This window comes from Protopterus annectens, chromosome 3.part0 (assembly GCF_019279795.1).
Source record: "Protopterus annectens isolate FY-2018-M chromosome 3.part0, PAN1.0, whole genome shotgun sequence".
Lineage (NCBI taxonomy): Eukaryota > Metazoa > Chordata > Ceratodontiformes > Protopteridae > Protopterus > Protopterus annectens.
In genome coordinates, this window is record NC_056731.1 from 390,827,579 (window position 1) to 390,845,675 (window position 18,097).

Below are 18,097 nucleotides of genomic sequence, written 5' to 3' on the forward strand. Positions count from 1 at the left end.
TACAAAGTAATTGTTTTATGCAACTACTACAGGAACAGTAGTAAACATTTTTTTCCCTAAAAATCACAGGACATTTGCTATTTTCCCCCCACAGAACAAAAGTATCCACATAGGGACTGTCCTGCATAAAAAGGGACAGATGGTAACCCTAGAGTGTGCATATTTAACTTCATAGATGCTGTTTTCAGATCCCTTAGGGTATAGTGTAGGGAGAGAGAATGGATTGTCTTAACCATATAAAGGTGGACTTAGGGTAAAGGGGGCTTCCAGTCCCCCTTAACCTTCCAACCGTTAGTACTTTTACTTTCTTTCAGTTGCATAATATATAGAGGGGTGATACCCCCTTATAATTTAATTTTTTTTTTATAAGTTAGAAGCCTTTTCTTTTTTATGGAGGGGGAGTTAATATCACCTTCAGGTTAACTTGCAGAAGTTGGTTTATGATAGTGCACTCGCTGTCAGAATGTCAGAGTGCCTTAAAACATTTTATTGTTGCTTTTCTTTTCTTTGTCTGGTGAATATTATTTGCAAGTTGCAAGTTCCGGTAAGTGAGCTTAGGTTATTTATTTATTATTTATTTTACATGTATTTACCGGGAAGGTCCGACTGGTCAGACAAGCCCATTTTCAGCAGAGGCCTGGGTAGAAAAGTTCCACTATAGTACATATAAATACATTATGTGAAATAGTGTTAATTAACAAGATAAACAGAAATTGATATACGGTAATAGGGAAAGTTATATTGTTGACCTGGCATACTGATCAGCATGTGGGATGCTAGGATACACAGGGATTTTGGCAAAAGCACATCATTATGTTAACCAAAAGACAGACAAAAATAATATAGTTCCTAACCTGATAAAGGACAGCACTACATACCATATAAGAGAGAAGACAAAGACAAGGTTTATCAACATTTTATTTTTGAGTGTGGGATGGGCTAGGAAGAAGAGAGAAATAGAGTGTAGTGAGAGGACGCAGGGAGGGGTAGGGATGGGCAGATAGTGTGGTTGTAGAATGTATAGGTAGGGAGAGAGTTGTAGGTAGTTATGTTCCTGTTTATCTGATGCATGACCTGTGAAAAGGTAGTACTTGCTACTGTGCATACTGGCCATGGAGCTTTAGTCATAGTTTTAAAATTCACCAAACCGGCTGCTACTTTGGCCTTCCTTACACCAGCAACCACTTCTATGGCATTTCTGTTTGCATAATGACATTTCCATAGTTATCTGAATTCACGATTGGTGTTAGTCTGTAAGAGATAGAGCTATCATTGTCAGTTTCTTTTACTTCCTCTTTCACTGCATTCGCATTGTCATTTTTTCAGCCTCTTATTTTGTCTCCTGTTCTTTCACCCACATTTTTCTGTCCCTTGCAAATAATAATGCCCTTTCCACTTGAGATACTCTCACCTCTCTCTTGTTATCATTAACATTTCTTTGATTCGCCTCTCTCTCTCTTATTAGAGGCCTCTGTCCCTTTTCCTTTAACTTCTTAAACTTTATTTCTTACTATACCTCACTTATTTCCATGATTATTTCTCAGTTATTTATGTGATCCTCTCCCATATCCTTCTGATTTTGTGCTGCTTTTCCATTACTACCTCCATTTAACCCCTTTCCTTCTTCATCTAATTTCATAGATTTCATAGTAGTTACTATGCTTGCAGTCCAGGAGAGCATTAAGAAGCCTAGCCCAAATCCCAGTTGCTGCCTGGTTAAGTGACTTGCTTAAGGTCACACAGTAGGCAAATGAGGGCTAAGGAGATCAAACCCCATACCACAGGAACTACATGTGAAGGCTGACAGCCAGCCAGATAGAATTTTGTAAATAATTCTATGTCATTTGTGAATAGTAGTATGATTTGTATGCTTGCCTTAAAAATGTAAGAAAACTATATGTTATGTACTGAGCTTCAAAATTGTAACCACAGTGCACCCTGCTGGAAAAGAGCAGAAATGTGTATAAACTATATGTCAATGCAAATGTATGGTTTCATAGTAGAATTTGGGACATACAAAGTTAACTTGCAAAATTCTAAGAAAATAAGTTGATAAGTAAAGAGTTTTACAATGTGTTATAAAGTTAGTTTATCTCAGCTAAAATATAGGATGTCTATGCTAGGGGCTTCTTTCTGTTGTCTGGAAACAGAGGTAATTACAGGTTTCCAGAGTAATTGTTTTACGACTTTCAGTTTCAGGCAAGCTTCTAAGAGAGAATTGCCAGCTTCTGAGAGATAAGTATTTTAATAGAGACCTGTTAAAATGTAAGTTCCTGCTAACCTGAGAAACTTAGGCAGAGATGACAAGAATGATGTAATCTGAGATGATTCAGCAGTAATGTGTATTGTTAATTTAAGAGCTATCTCAAAGAAAAAGTCAGGGCATTTTGTATTTGTGTCTGGATCTGAACACATCCAGTCAGCACTTGTATCAGCCTGGCTGTGTAAATAAGACATTTAGGGCATAGTATCTCATAGAGACAGATAGGAATATAGCAAGAGTAGTCTAGATGTTTTCTGTATTTATGTGAGACTGTTCTGCAGTGCTATTTTAAAGTATTTCCTGTGATTCTAAACTCTATTGTCACTGTGTCGAGTTAATGAGCATTGTTTTGTGCCTTTATTACTTATTATTAAATATATTTAAACCTATTAATTTTGGCTGTTTTTGTGTAGAGATATATAAGCTCCTAGAGTACTTGCATATGTATTTGGTGACACTGTATAGGCCACTCCTAAATAGACTTAACCTTGGTCACACTGTTTGGATAACAGTAATATTACACAGTAGAATTGGTCACCCTTTGGGAAGGGCTTTAAGTAGCTGATAAGTACTGGTTGGTGGCAGTGATTTTTACCTTGTAGTCTGGGCAGAAGGGGGCATAGCTATTGAACCTGTGCCATCCTTCCCCAGGACAGTCTGTGCGTTTTGTCTTCTTTCGGCTTTTCCCAGTTAGGGGTCGCCACAGCAGAACTCCGGTCCGCTAATGATTGGCAGTAGATTTTTACGTGCCGAATTGCCGGCCCTGATGCACAACCTTCAACAAAGGTACGCCCATTCAAGCATGTCTCCACACAGAAGACGCTCTAGCTGAGAATCGAACAGAACAACGTCTTACTGTGAGGTGACAACCCTACCGCAGCACCAGCACCGCAGTAGAGTCTGTGTGTTTTGTATATAAATCAAATCTCAAAGTGTGTGTGTGTGTGTGTGTGTGTGTGTGTGTGTGTGTGTGTGTGTATGTCAGCTACTTGGGCAGGGACACGAAGCACTAGTTGGACAGAGAGTGTGCTGGAGGTTTTGGCTTGACCACTTGGCTGAGATCTGAACCCTATAGCTGTGCCAGTGGGGAGTCTTATTGGGGACCTGGAGAGAAAAGGAGAAACCAGCCCCAGACTGACTGTAATGTCAGTGTGCGCTTAAGGGAAGTTGCACTTTACTGTGTGTGTACTTGTTATCCTTCCAATGTGCACATCCCTCACTGGTGCTAGTGGTGAGGATTGAGGCTCCTTGATTGCTGGGCCATAGCAGGGGCATCACACTACAGCTCCCAGCCGTACCCTCTGAGCCAGCTGCCAGACAAACAGGCTACATACTGGGTGATTATCACAACATGCCCCATAAAGAACTAAATGAGCATCACATTTTGGTCTCCCTACAGCACCATTGAGATGAGTGTGTAAATGTACAGACCTGTTGAACTGGCGGGAAATCAAACCGGGTCAACTGCTTGGAAGGCAGATGTGCTCACCACTATACCACCAATGCTACAATGATGTACTTCATGATGCATTCTAAGTTTTATTTTCTAAGTCTGCCATTCTTTAATTTAACTTTCTTTTTTTTAAACTAACACCTTTATTGAAGTATCACTTGTGACATAGGCAAATAGTTCATGTTTATAAACAGTATACTTCTCATATATTGCTATATATTGCTATATATCATATGACCTAATCAACATTACATAAATGATTCTGTTCCTGCCCCTTTTTTTAAACAAGAAACATCTTTATTAAACCATCACTTATGACATAGGACATCATACATTTATATAAATGAAAACAGACCACACAAACACAATCCTAGTTGCAAACATCTTACATCAAAAACCATACTGACACACTCCCAGTTGCAGACATTATACATCAGTTATAATCCACCCAGTCATTTTCAGTCAAACATTACATAGGTCATTTAGGTCCTGCCTTCTTTTAAACCTCATTCCTCCCCTGTATGTATTGTTCCCACAATTACCATTTTTTCCTATGTAGTTTTCTCCTACCGTTCTCTAAAGAACTCAATTCCAGTTGTTTTAGCTATGTTATTATAGTCACCACTTCTAGTATAGTTGTTTTAGATTTTGATATCCATTTTCTGTTAATTGCTTTTTTGGCAGCCAATATAATTAGACACAGCAAGGTCTTATCATGTCTAGGCAAGTCCGATTCTGTATCATTGCTCAAAAAATCATCTCTATTTTCGCACCAGTCTGTCCAGCCAGCATCTCTGACAGTGCATCTCACATGGAATCCTTTAAGTCTGCCAACTTGCCACACTCCCAGAAAATAAGTTCCCAATTAACTCTTTCTTCCCTGTCACACCTCCAACATTTGCTGTCTACCTGAGGAAAAATCCTGTGGAGGCTGCTTAGGGTATAGAAATATCTATGTAAACATTTCCAAGCAAAAATCCTAAATCTTAATTTTGTTGCGTATTTGGGAGACATACATATATCATCCCATTGTTTTTTTTTGTGAATTGCTTAGCCAGTCTCTCTTCCCAATCCTTTCTAACCTCCTCTGATTGACTCTAATAATTATCATGCAATGTTTTATATGCTGTACTAGTTATTTGTTTTTTAATGGCAGATTCTGTTCTAGATTCTACCAAAAATTCTACCAGTGTTGGTCTTTCATTTAAGACCCCCTTTTTTCTTACTCTTTGCCTATACTCTGATATCAATCCTTGATAGGGAAGGCAATCTTTAACCTGCAGTCCAAATAAATTCCTGGTGTGTTCCCATTCTTTAACCTTTCTCTTTCTAGTTATTTATTCCCAATACCTTGGTTCCTTTGCCAGTTTTCTAGTAAATTCCAGCCCCATCTTGCCTATTGTATATATCCCTAATTGCAGTCATTCCTATCAGCAGAATCTCCTTTCTCCATTCCTGTGTTGACTTAGTTTCTGGTACTTTATAATTATAATATTCTGTATGACTATTGTTATTCTCCTTAAAGGCCTGCATCCAAAGTCCCAGTCTCTCCTTGTTTCTTGAGCCCCCCCCCCCCATTTCAACATCATCCCTTTCCAATTTGAATTATTGTTTCGTGCTTGTGCTATGCATAGGAGCCTTAACTGTGTAGCTTTGAAATACCCCTTTCATATTGGGTAATCCCAATCTACTCTGTTCTTCTGGAAAAATCAGTTTATCCCACTTGGCTCTTGCTGTCTTCCCTTCTCAGATAAAGTCCTTCAGTTCTTTATTAATTGCTATCCACAACTTCTCTGGTTGATAAAAATATGCCTGGCCGGTGTATAAGACTAATGGGACTAAAAACATTTTAACTGCTTGTATCTTACTATTAATATCCATATAATAAAGCTTCCATTTCTTCAGTTTTTGTGTTCTTTTGTTTAGCTTCTTCCCACGTATCCTTAGCTGCCACACCAGAAAATATTTTAATCCATACTCCTAAATAATTCATTTTTTCATGTCCCTATTGCTGAATCCAGTCATATGTTTGTACATAATTTACCACTGTTGCCTTTGTTTTAGCTTCATTAATTTTGTATCCTGAAAATATTTGAAGCTGTCTCAAAATGTTCCACAACACTGTAGTGACTCTGGTTTTGTCAGGTATAAAATAATGTCATCAGCTTTTCTTGATTACGATACCAATTATATTCTTTTCTGTGTCCCTTATTTTCTTTGCCATTGGTTCTAAATATAATGCAAATAACAAAGGCGAAAGAGGACATCCTTGCCTGGTTCCTCTGCTCAAGCAGAAGTTATCAGAAAGGACCCAACCCATTTTAATTTTCACCTCTGATCCCTTATATAACTTCATAATCAACCTTATATTTTTTTCAGGAATTGCAAATGTTTCCATTGCCCTACTCATAAAGACCCAGCCTTACTCTGTCAAATGCTTTCTCTGCATCAAGACTCACCAGCAACAGTGGTATTTTCTTACATTCTGCTTCCATCTGGATCATCAGTGTTCTATTAATGTTGTCAATTGTTTGCCTCCCCTCCACAAAACCACATTGATTCATATCTGTCAACTTTCCTCCAGACTGTAACCAATTTTTCTTTGATTGTCTCCATGGAGACATGAGAACCGGGCAGCCGGTTTGTCATTATCAGATTGTCTCCATGGAGACGTGAGATTCAGATGATCAATTTCCCTTTTATCAGATTGTTTCCATGGAGACATGAGGGCCAGATACAGAATTGCTACTAAACATACATTCATTTGCTAGAAAAAAAAGCATCATAATATTCAGTATTCTTTCTCATTTACTTGCTTTCTCTTAAAACTTGTTACTAGATCAATCTAAGGTCCTTAATCCAGTCATTCTCCCGTGCAAGAAGGAGAAAAAACACATTATTTTTCTTTTATCGTGCTTTAACCAGGCTTTTCTAACATTGCAGTGCCTACATTTCTTAAAACTAAACAATAAGATCTAGAGAAGGGAGAAAGAAGGTTAAAAAAAGAACAGCAGTACCTATTTACAATCCCAATTACACTTAAAAATAACTCAGAAAACTTTACTTTGTAGCATGCAAAGACGACCATACACTACAAAAAGAGTACTGCTAAAACAAAAACATGTTTTCTTTGCTTAGTTAACTTTCTCCCATCTCCTCCCCAAAACATTTTTCTGAACATTAATGACATGAAGTAGGGCATATACTTTAGAGGCCCCCACAAGTCCAACAAATTCTGAAAAAGTCCAATATTTCCAGATTTTCTTGTTCTGTCATATTTCACAAATATAATTATTGCATTGTAATCCCACATTGTTGCTGGTTTTATTACTGTTCCTTTCCATCTTCCAGATCCTGTCTCTGCTTCATTTCCAATGTAGTCTCAGTTCTTCTAGTCATCTCTCATGCTCTCTTCCTTCTCTCCAACATATTCCGTTGAAACAGTGTAAAAGGTTTCACAGGTGCAGTCTTTCTGTGATCTTTATTACCAGAAGAAAAAGAAGCAGAATCTCCTTCTCTTTTACAGCTCACTTTTTGTTGGACAAACGTTTGTGTTTCCTCCTTAGCATGAACTTCATCAAAAAATGATTTTGTCCCTCCAGGGAAGAATACCTTGAAGGCAGCTGGGTACAGCAGTTTGAATCTCACAACTGCGTCTCGACATTCCCTGAATAGTGGAATGAATTTACTCTTCTTCTGCCTGGTGTACCTTGAATAATCATTGTCCACAAACACTCTGCTGTCCTCCCACTTTTAGTATTTTGTCCTTCTGCCACAGTTTTATCAGAATCAACTCCTTCTGCTGGTAGGATTGCATCTTTACTGTTAAACGTCTAGGTGGCTTTCTCATAGCCAGGTTAGGAACATGCACACGATGTGCCCTTTCAACTAGCAACTCCTGCTGTGGAATACCAGTCCAGTTGCTTATTTGTGCTTTCATAAAGTTATTGTAGTCTGTTCCTTCCAGCTTCTCTGGAATAGCTGAAAATCTCTGGTTTTCCCTACATGCTGTGTCTTCTAATTCTATAATTTTTTGAAACCTCTCTTCCTGAGCAGCCTTGTATTCAGCCAGCCTTTTCTTTATTTTAACCTCTTGATTTTTGCAGCTTTATCACCTCATCTGAATATCTGTTTAAAGCTTCTTCCATTTTTTCCAACCTGTTGTTGTTTGTGTAGATGTAGTCCATCGGTGTTTTGTTTATTTTAACCAGGTCTGTATGTAGTTGTCTTCTTGTAGGTTACTGGAAGTTGCATTGCTTTTAGCTGAACAGCTGCAGAACTTTCCCCAGTCAGTGTTTCTTCCACACTTTTTGTAGCTGATTTTTTTTACAGGTGCTCTGTATTTATTTTATCCGGGTATCCAGGCAGTACACATACTAGCCAGTTACTGAAATTTACACAAGAAAACAAAAGTCTACTGCCCTTCTCTGTTTTCACACTGTCAAGCTGTTACTGAATGTGTAGCCATCTTGGAAGTTCTTTAATTTAATTTTCTTAATATCTTCCATGGTTATTTTGACCTGTTGTGTGCTTTTCCATTAGAAGAATGTTTGTCTCTTCACTTTTCTTGGGGATCTCATTATGTCTTTTGAAAATATGTCCTGAAAGAATGTCTTTGTGTTGCTTTTTTCCCCTTACCTTAAATTCTCCTCCAGCTTCATTAGTTTAAATTTTGTTTTCCTCTCCTCAAATCAAACTCACTTCTTTCAGTGTGCTTGATCTCTTCCTGTCCTTTTGTGGTATGTCATTTTCTTCATAACAGTTCAAGATTAAATGTTGCCACTCATTGTAAACATTTTCACTGTCCCACTTTTTAAAGAGGGGGCCTTATAATAAATATAGGTTATCCTGAAACTCCCAGTTCTACTTCTTACAATTGTGAATGTTTTATCATCACAAATCATCTCATTTTTCTTCTTCTTCTTCTGTTTCAGCTCTTTTATGTTAGTCTTCACTTCTGCATGGTTCTTTCATTCCCCACTGTATCCCTTATTTGTGATCCCATTGTTCTCTCCCTGATGTAAACTTACCAGCTCCAGTTCACTTTCCTCACTTTGCTGTCTTCCCCTAGCGCATATGTGTGTGTGTGTGGGGGGGGGGGGGGGGGCTTATGGCTTTTAGTATTCTGTTTATTTTGCAATGTAAATTGTTTGATCCTTGCCATGTGCCTTTGAGGTGTGCCTGCTTTCTCTCTGTATTTTCCTGAAATACTGTTTGTGACCTTCGTTTTCATATTTCTGCATCAAGGGGGGTGCACACCATCAAAATTGTTCTTGTATGGTTTCACTTTTCCCTCATTAGAACATTACTACAGTTAATCACCTTAATTAAGTGAAAAAAGGTTGCTGTTCTTAAAGCACAAACATAATATTGCTAAATAATTGGTATACTAATGTGTAAAAGGTAGCAGTGTAATCTTGTGTTAATTGCTGCAGAGACACAACAGACACTTATAGAAATTATTATAGAAGCTCTGTATAAACTTTATGTAAACTGTAATAACTTCTATAAATCTTACAGACCTCCTAATAAATAAATGCAGAAAAAAATGACTGTCCCTTTCTATCACTATAGGCTAGTCATGCTGTGTATAATGAAGTTAGCAGCCTATGTGAATAAATATTTCACATTTCATTGTTTCCTTGCAGGCAGGAATACTGGTGTTATAAAAAAAGCTCTTTTATTATACTATTCAGACTAAATTTAATATTGCCTAAAATATTGTATACAAAGATCAGCTGAGGATACCTTCCGCCTTATGACCTATTATCTTTGTATTGGTACAAGTAAAATTGTTTCAGGTGTGAGGAGAAGTTCAAGGTCTAAGATACTAAAATAAGATTTTTAGCCACTTACATTGCAGTGCAAAGTTTGTAATTCACCTCTGAGTAACTTACAGTCTTGTGCTTATTGGGCAGTTTACCAAAGGATAGATGAGAATATAGTTCCCAGCCAGTTAAACTGTGTAAGTCAATTAACATTCCTTGGGAAACATCTTTTGCCTTCTCATCCTTTAATTCTTGGCTCAGGCAGTAAAGTTTCAGTTCTCAGAAATTGCTGACCATGACCAAACCTGACCAAAATGCTCCAAATCCTAATATCAGACACATTTACCTGTGAGGTGTCATCTGTCAGCTCCTGTCCTTCTAAGCATGTCTGTAATAGTAGTAATGTCAGAAATGCTTGCCTTGATACACCAGACATCTTTCAGTACTTCCGGTCTTTTTGAGCGTGAGTCTAACCAGTCTTGAAACAACAAATGTGCATCTACTAAATCATCATCTATTTTTCATTTGCCAACTCTTTATATTCTTCCTCTACATTCTTTTGTCTTACTTCATTCATTGTTCTGGCTGCTATTCTTGCTTATAAAGTCTGATGCTTCTCTGCTCTGCTACGCTGGTACACCCTCTCCCAAGTCTTAGTGTTACCTTCTCCTTCATTTTATTCAAAGTGTCTGCTACAGGGGTGTCCAGTACAGCTATTGATTTGAATGTTGTCTCAGCAATTTCTGTGTAGATTTTAGTACAAATCCTCAAAAAAAAAAAAAAAAAAATACTGTTTCAGTACCAGACACATAGCACTTGTATGACAGGATCTTATAGCTCACACCGTTTCCATTGTATACTATACAGTCATGATCAGCTCAAAGTTTACAGAAGCCACTAAAAAGACTTGTCATTTCTATTCCATAGTAACTGTCTGACAGCTGGACTTGCATGACAAAATGCATTCTAGGCTCTTACTGGAGCTAAGATGACTTTCTTAACTTGGCCAAGAAGTGAAAGAAATAAGACTGATATCAGAAATGGCATCAAGAATGGCTTTTCAGTGTAATAAAGTTATACAAATTGAACATTTTAATAACTTAGTAAACATTTATTCATGTAATAAAATTGAACATTTTAATGGAACAGAAATTATTAAAGTTATTAAAACTATTACAGTTTTCACTGAAAAATATGTTAAAACGTTAGACCACTCAGAACAGACATGACATCCAAGGATAAATTCATAAATAAGCAGAAGAGGTAAATTTGGATCTGGCAACTGACTACATGACTTGATAATATTGTATGCAATTCAGCATGTTTTGTTTCAAGAGATTGTTATTAGCAAATTGGAATGTACCTTGTAGTTCCTTTTCCTTGGTTGAAGGGTATGAAGTAGTATTTACAAGGTGTTGAATTAGAAGAAACTGCAGTATTTTGGCAAAACTTAAAGTTGTATTTTTTCATTTTGGTGAAACTTAATGCTCTGTTTTTTTTTTCATTTTATTCAAGTATGTTATATGGATGATATCTTGTTTGTGTTTTTTTTCCCATTCTTTAATGCTTATTTGACTACTGATTAATTTATTTTTAAATGCATTTAATGAGGGAAAACAGCCTTGCACTTGCTAAAAAAGGATCTGAAGTGACTGTTTGCTGTTAGCAACTTTGCTATAAAGAATTCAGTAAAAAAATTAAGGAAAGTGTGATGGATGTAGTGAACATCCTCTAAGAAGTTTGAAGATTATAAATACTGATGAAGAATGTAAGACTGACAGATGACATTTTAAAAGGGTTGTAGAATGAAGCTTTTTGGTAATGAGACTGCAGTGATGTGCTTAGTGTTTCACTGTTGCAGTCATCACACTTGAGTTATCTGCTTGCAAGGTAGCCCTCAGTTGGCCTGAATACCAGAGACTTAGTATTTCTGCGTTGGTTGCTGTTGCTCCAGGACTGACATCAGGTCGTCAGGGGTATAAAAACAGGCAGCCAACACCATTACATCAGTCTTTCTTGCTGAGGAGCCCGAAGCAGAAGCAGTTCGCATGAGTGCCGGTCGGCCGCTACCTGAGTTTTCGTTTCCGAATGGATTCATCCTGAAGTCTTCTAAAGCTAAGTACGCCATTGAGGATCCTTTTTTCTTGCTCTAACGGATGTCAGAAAAAATTAACAATTGTCTCACCCGTGGAAAGCAAGTACCACACCAAGATTTCTATTCTTACAGCGTCATCTGTTTAGGCCCAGACCACGATGTTCCTCGCTGTCGGTTTTGTGCTTTGTTCAACTCCCGAACTATTCATCGTCGGGCCCTTGTCACTAAATACTTTCGCTCTCGATCTCCGTATTCCGAAATGGCTTTGGTAAGCCATCTGACTAATGAAAACGTAAGGATAAAGACATCGACAGACTGCACAGGTCCATAACTGCCAACGACGCTTCCGTTAAGCTAATCGCCAGTTCGCCAGTGCTCAGTGAGGCACTTTCGCAGCCCCTGAAGCCCACTTTGATGAATTTGCAGGCCACTACCGAGACCCATTCGGAGTCCTGTATGCTGCAAGACTCTTCTTTGACTACAGACCCTGCGGATGTCTCTACCTTGGATGGGTCCAGAGCCGCTGTGCAGACACCGGCTTCTGAGGAAGTTCTTTGCATTACCGATACTTGACACAAACCGACGACTTCTTTCACGTCTTCAGTTTTGTCTAAAACTACCGAGTTTCTAAGGCCAGAGTACGAGCTACACCTAAAAAACCGACGACCCAGTCTCAAGCACCTGCTTCCTTGCCACAATCTCAAATGCTTAAAATGGCAGAAGACCTGCTCATGCTGATTAGGGGAAGCCAGCCTTCCCCTGCTAAGAGAAAAAGAGACCTGTCCCCAGCAGCTTTAACTGACCAAGAGTCTGACGACTCTGACATTTCTGAATATGAAGACATGCCTTTATCTGCTTATGAGGACTCCGATGCAGAGGAATCCATTTGCCGTGCTTCCCCTCCAGAGGATTTTTCTTTTAGTGAAACCCTTCATACTTTAAGAGAGCACTTCCACTGGAAATGCCAGAATTATCCTCAGTCCAAAAAGAGACTCCGAGAATTTTTAGACTTGCCACAACATAGACATTTAGCTATCCCTCCTGTTCTGGATGTTGTGGATGATGTCTTTATGGAATCCAGTCTGACTCCTGATACTTTACCCCCTGCTCCATGGAAACCAGACAGGTTCTACAGAGTCCCTAACTCTCTCAAATTTATTTTCAAAAATCCTACTGCTGACCCAGAGGTCATTTTCCAAGGGCCTAAAGGTATAAAAGCAAGTACAGCTAAGAATCCCACCCCTTCGGACAGGGATTCTCGAGCTTTAGACAGATGGGGTAAAAAAGTATACACCTCTGCAACTCTAGCCATTAGGGCATTGAATTGCCAGTTTCACATGCTGAAATACCAGCAACATATTATGGAACTTATTAAGCAAAAATGATCTACCTTTACAGACTGTGCAGAAAATAAAGAATTACAGGAACTTATGCATTCTGCAAGCCAAGTCAGCAAGCATACCTTGCAATGTGGGTTTGACGCCCTAGAAGCATCTTGCAGGGCAGCAGTCACTGTTCTGTACTGAGAAAGCATGCTTGGTTTAAGGAACAGACCTTGCCAGACCATGTCAAATGAAAATTACTAGACGCTGCTTTGAATAAGGACAATTTGTTTGGCACCAAAGCAGAAGAGGTTCTAAAAAAGATGGAAGAAAAAGCTAAGTCTATGCAGACAGTCAAAGATTTTTTGCAGGTGCAGCCTTCAAGATTCAGTACGCATTGCCCCTCAAAACATTGGTCCTTTCCAGCCCCCTCAAGGCCATCTCAAACTAGACCAGGGGAAACAGACCCCCCAGATTACAGTCTCAGGGTATGCAGAGATCTAAGCAATGGAGTACCTCCACTTCTAAAACAGGGAGTGCTAAGCCACCCCATTACGGAAAGAATTGACAATGACTTCTCAACTCCACTCTTCACCTCTGCCCAATTGCTCGTGGCCCTAGGAGAAAAACTTGCCTACCATGCAAAAAACTGGACCTCCCTCACCAAAGACCGATGGGTCCTCAACATTTTATCCCAGGGGTACAAATTTTACTTCTACACACTGCCAACCCTGAAAGGGTTCCCAGACCTTCCTCGAAACCAGTGGGCAGAGGCACAAAGCCAAGTTCAATCCCTGTTCTCCATAAAGGCAATTTAACCTGTTCCTGCAGAACAGATAGGTCAAGGGTTTTATTCCAGACTTTTCCTGGTACCCAGAAAAGAGGGCACCCAATCCTAGATCTTTCCATTCTAAACACATTCCTGGTGGTACCAAAATTCAAAATGCTCACCCTTCAGCAGCTTCTTCCTATGCTGTCCAAAAAGGCCTGGTTAGCCACCCTAGACCTAAAAGAAGCCTATTTGCACATCCCTATCAGGGAATCATGCAGGAAATATCTACGTTTCAGGGCAGGATCTATGCATTATCAGTTCTCTGCACTTCCCTTTGGCTTATCCTCTGCTCCCAGAGTCTTCACAAAATGCCTGGCTCCAGCCATTGCCTATTGCAGACCGAGAAAGATTCAAATATACCCTTACTTGGATGATTGTGTGATTCAGACAGTCGGGAAAAGCTGATGCAGCACCTGACATTTGTAAAGAACCTTCTAACCTCCCTGGGGTACACTATCAACAAAAATAAATAAAAACTAGTCCCCAGTCAAAAGATTGTATTCCTGGGAGCAAGCTTGGACACAGCCTCCCAGATAACATTCCTTACTCCAGAAAAACAAGCCTATCTAAGAGGCTATTTCAATCAAATGGCCACCAAAACCCAGCTAGCCGCAAGAAAAATCCTGCAGGCTCTAGGGTTCACGGCTTCTTGCATTCTATTAATTCCATATGCCAGACTACATATGAGGAAACTTTAGTGGTAATTAAAAAGTCTTTGGTGCCAACATTCTCAGGACCTGGAAACCATCATTCCGGAAACCATCATTCCTATCATACCTTGTCTAAGGACAGTTTCTTTGCTGGGCAGCAGCATGCAACCACAACAAGGGGCTTCCCTTTACACAACCCCACGCCACCCAGACCCTAACCACAGACACATCAGACTATGCCTTGGGGGCACATCTGGGCGAAAAGTGCATTCAGGACCACTGGAGCCCAAGTCAAATTCATCTGCACATCAGCCAAAAAGAGATGCTAGCTGTTCAGCATACTCTGACAGCTTTCAGATCCCTACTCTCACCAGGACCCCTGCTAATAAAAACAGACAACACCACAGTTATGTGGTGCATCAACAAGCAGGGGGAACTAACTCTCGCCCACTCTGCAGGCTAGCCATGACACTGTGGAACACGGCCTTGGACATGCATATTCATCTGCAAGCTCAATTCCTGCCAGGCAAACAAAACTCTCTGGCAGACGACTTAAGCAGAAATCTCCTAGACCCACACGAGTGCAAATTAGACCCCAGCACTTTCAGCCTGCTAACCCAGAAATGGGGGATACCAGAGGTGGACCTTTTTGCCTCCCCCTACCATCACCAGTTCAGCAAATTCTGCACCAGGACACCTCACAGCAGGGCATGGAAAGTGGATGCCTTATCCTTCCAGTGGGTAAACCTTTCAAGCTATGCTTTCCCCCCTCTGCCTCTTCTTTCAAGAATATTACTCAAGATAAGACAGAACAGACAGGGCAATCCGTATTGCCCCAGACTGGCCACGCCAGCACTGGTACCCACTACTGCGCAGCTTGTCACCGGTGCCACCATGGCATCTACCTCAGATCCCAACCCTCCTCACTCAGCAGGAGGGACAGATCTTGCATCCGCAACTGCAAACCCTGAACCTTACAACCTGACTTATTCCTTGAATTCTCCCCCAGTGACCAGCCTAAGCAAGCAGGTACTGGATGTCATTCTGGAAGCCAGAAGACCCAGTACAAGGAAATCCTAAGCTGATAAGTGGAAAAGGTATTGTTCCTAGATTCAGTCTAAAGGAGCTGACACAGCTCTGCCCTCCTTACCTCTAATCCTGGATTACCTAACAGATCTACTCTACAGAGGCCTTTCCTTCTCTTCCATTAAGATCCATGCCTCTGCCATCTCGGCTCATTACAACACTGAGCCACCTCTGTTCTCTCACCCTCTCATTAAACAGTTCCTGAGAGGGGCCAACAACTTAAGGCTACCAAGGAGAGCACCTACCCCTGCTTGGGACCTTAACTTTGTACTGGAAAAGCTCACGCTCCCCCCCCCCTTTGAGCCTGCAGTGTCAGCAGAGTTAAAATTCCTCTTTTGGAAAACAGTCTTGCTTCTGGCCATCACTTCAGCCAGAAGAGTGTCTGAGCTACAAGCACTTATGGCTGTGGAACCCTCCATTATTTTTCATGCTGGCAGGGTCTCTCTCAAGTCTAACCCTACTTTTATGCCTAAAGTGGTGTCCAGTGTAGCTCTTAACCAATCTATCCATTTGCCAACCTTCTTTCCTAATCGTCAAAATAAAGGGGAAAGGATCCTGCACTCTTTAGACATGCACAGACAGCTCAGATTCTACCTGGACAGGACTAAGCCCTTCAGGAAATCTGACCAGTTACTAGTCAGCTTTGTACCAGGGGCAGAGGGCAAGGCTGTATCTAAACAAATTATTATTTCCAAATGGATAGCACACTGTATCCATTTCTGTTACAAACACCATGGGAAACCAACCCCTCAAGGGGTCAGAACACATTCCACTAGGGCAACTTATACCTCTACTGCATTCCTCAGGGGAGTCCTTACCAGAGACATTCTGGAAGCTGCTACCTGGAGTTCTGTTCATACCTTCACCAAGCATTACCACCTGCCTATCTTTTCCAAATCCAGGGCGGGTTTTGCAGCAGCAGTCCTGCAGGGCATTCTAGCCAGCCCCAGCACTTCTTGACTGCCTCCACCCATTCTTCAGCTTTGGGAATCAACAGTGCAACACAAAGAACATAGTATAGTCATGTACACTTACCATAAATGTAGATGTTCGAGTGTATTCACTGTTGCAGTCCTGGTTTCCCACCCCCTTGTCTCTCTCTCTCTCTCTCTCCTTCTCTATCTCTATTTCTCACCCTTTACAGGGCTATTGGTATTTACTTATACTGTTGGTGTTTTTCCACCATAATTTAGCTCCCTATTTTGGGGGCTCCTGACATTTGGGGCAAGAAAAACTGATGTAATGGCGTTGGCTGCCTGTTTTTATACCCCTGACGACCTGACGTCAGTCCTGGAGCGACAGCAACCGACGTAGAAATATTTAGTCTCTGGTATTCGGGCCGACTGAGTGCTTCCTGCAGGCAGATAACCCAAGTGTGATGACTGCAACAGTGAATACACTCAGTAAGTGTACACAACTGTACTTTTCTGTTCCATAGAAAATGTGTGAAGCAGATGGGACATTCAAAACAAATCGGCCGACATGCATTTCAAAACAGCGTCACCGATTTTATTTCTTCTCGCAATATGTGCTTCTGTGTAGCTTCAGAAAAAGCGAAGTTGAAATTAAATGTAATTTTGATTTTGTCTTGATTGCTTCAAGTGCTGAAAAGCATCATGACTTCTAATAATGCATGCAAGATTGTTTATATGTTACAGTTACTGGTGATCTCTGAATTAGGATTTAACATCTTATATTAATTTTTATCATTTGAGTTGCCGTCTCACTATTAATCTTTACAGAATTGGCAAGTTTTGTGGTAGCATTTCTTTGCATCTTTATGTTTAATAACTTCTCTTCTTGTTTTAGTATTGATTTCTAATTGTGAGATGTCTGATAACTACAAATGTTTTACTGGTTTGCTCAAAATAAATAACATACATAATCATGTTTTTTTTTTTTGTTATAGATTGAAAAAGTTGTGGAGAGCTTAGAAAGTCGACCAGAATATCAACATCTTGTAAGTCTTTTTTATTGTATGTATAAAAGTTTTGAAATATCCAGATATGATTCTATCCAGTAAAAATTAATTTAGATCAGGTCCCTTGATATTTGTCCTATCTTTAATTTGCATATTCTGGACTGAAAACATGATGCTTTGCTCCTCCATCAGGGGATAAAGTAGTTATGATGCTAAACTGGGAAGGGTAATGTTTAAAATGTAACCCCATTATAATTAGCTTGAAATAAGGATATTTTACTTGATGATCTCTGTTATGTCATAGTCTTCTCCACTTCACTGCAGCAGAGTGTCAGCTTAGGGCAGTGTTTATTATTTGACATTTTGAATCATATAATTTGCTTAGTGTAACCTCTATTTTTTTTCCTTTTATGTACCATTTGTGCCACATTTCTTTGTGAAGTGATCTTCTAATCTACTGTTGGTTTTATTTAGACATGTTAATTATCTTGTTACTGTCAGCTTGCCAGATGTTAGACTTAATATTAACCTAATTTCCAAATTTCATTTCATAAAATGGAATGTATTTGGTGTAATCACTGTGACATCATTAACTGAAGTAGTTATTTTACATGCAAAATTTAAGTTAATCAAAATCCTAGTGAAAAAAGTCATCTCTATTGAGATATTACTGTCAAGCTGATAAATTAAACAGCATGATTTTCTCT

General features: G+C 39.7%; 1 protein-coding gene across 2 annotated transcripts in view; it reads left to right on the plus strand.

The window, feature by feature from the left end:
* Nucleotides 1-18,097, plus strand: part of VPS41 (VPS41 subunit of HOPS complex) — a 2,347,711-nt gene that overhangs the window by 2,036,313 nt on the left and 293,301 nt on the right. For both annotated transcript variants that reach the window (XM_044064839.1, XM_044064840.1), the window contains exon 21: nt 17,379-17,429. In XM_044064839.1, the coding sequence (XP_043920774.1) occupies nt 17,379-17,429 (51 nt within the window). The remainder of the gene's footprint in view (nt 1-17,378; nt 17,430-18,097) is intronic.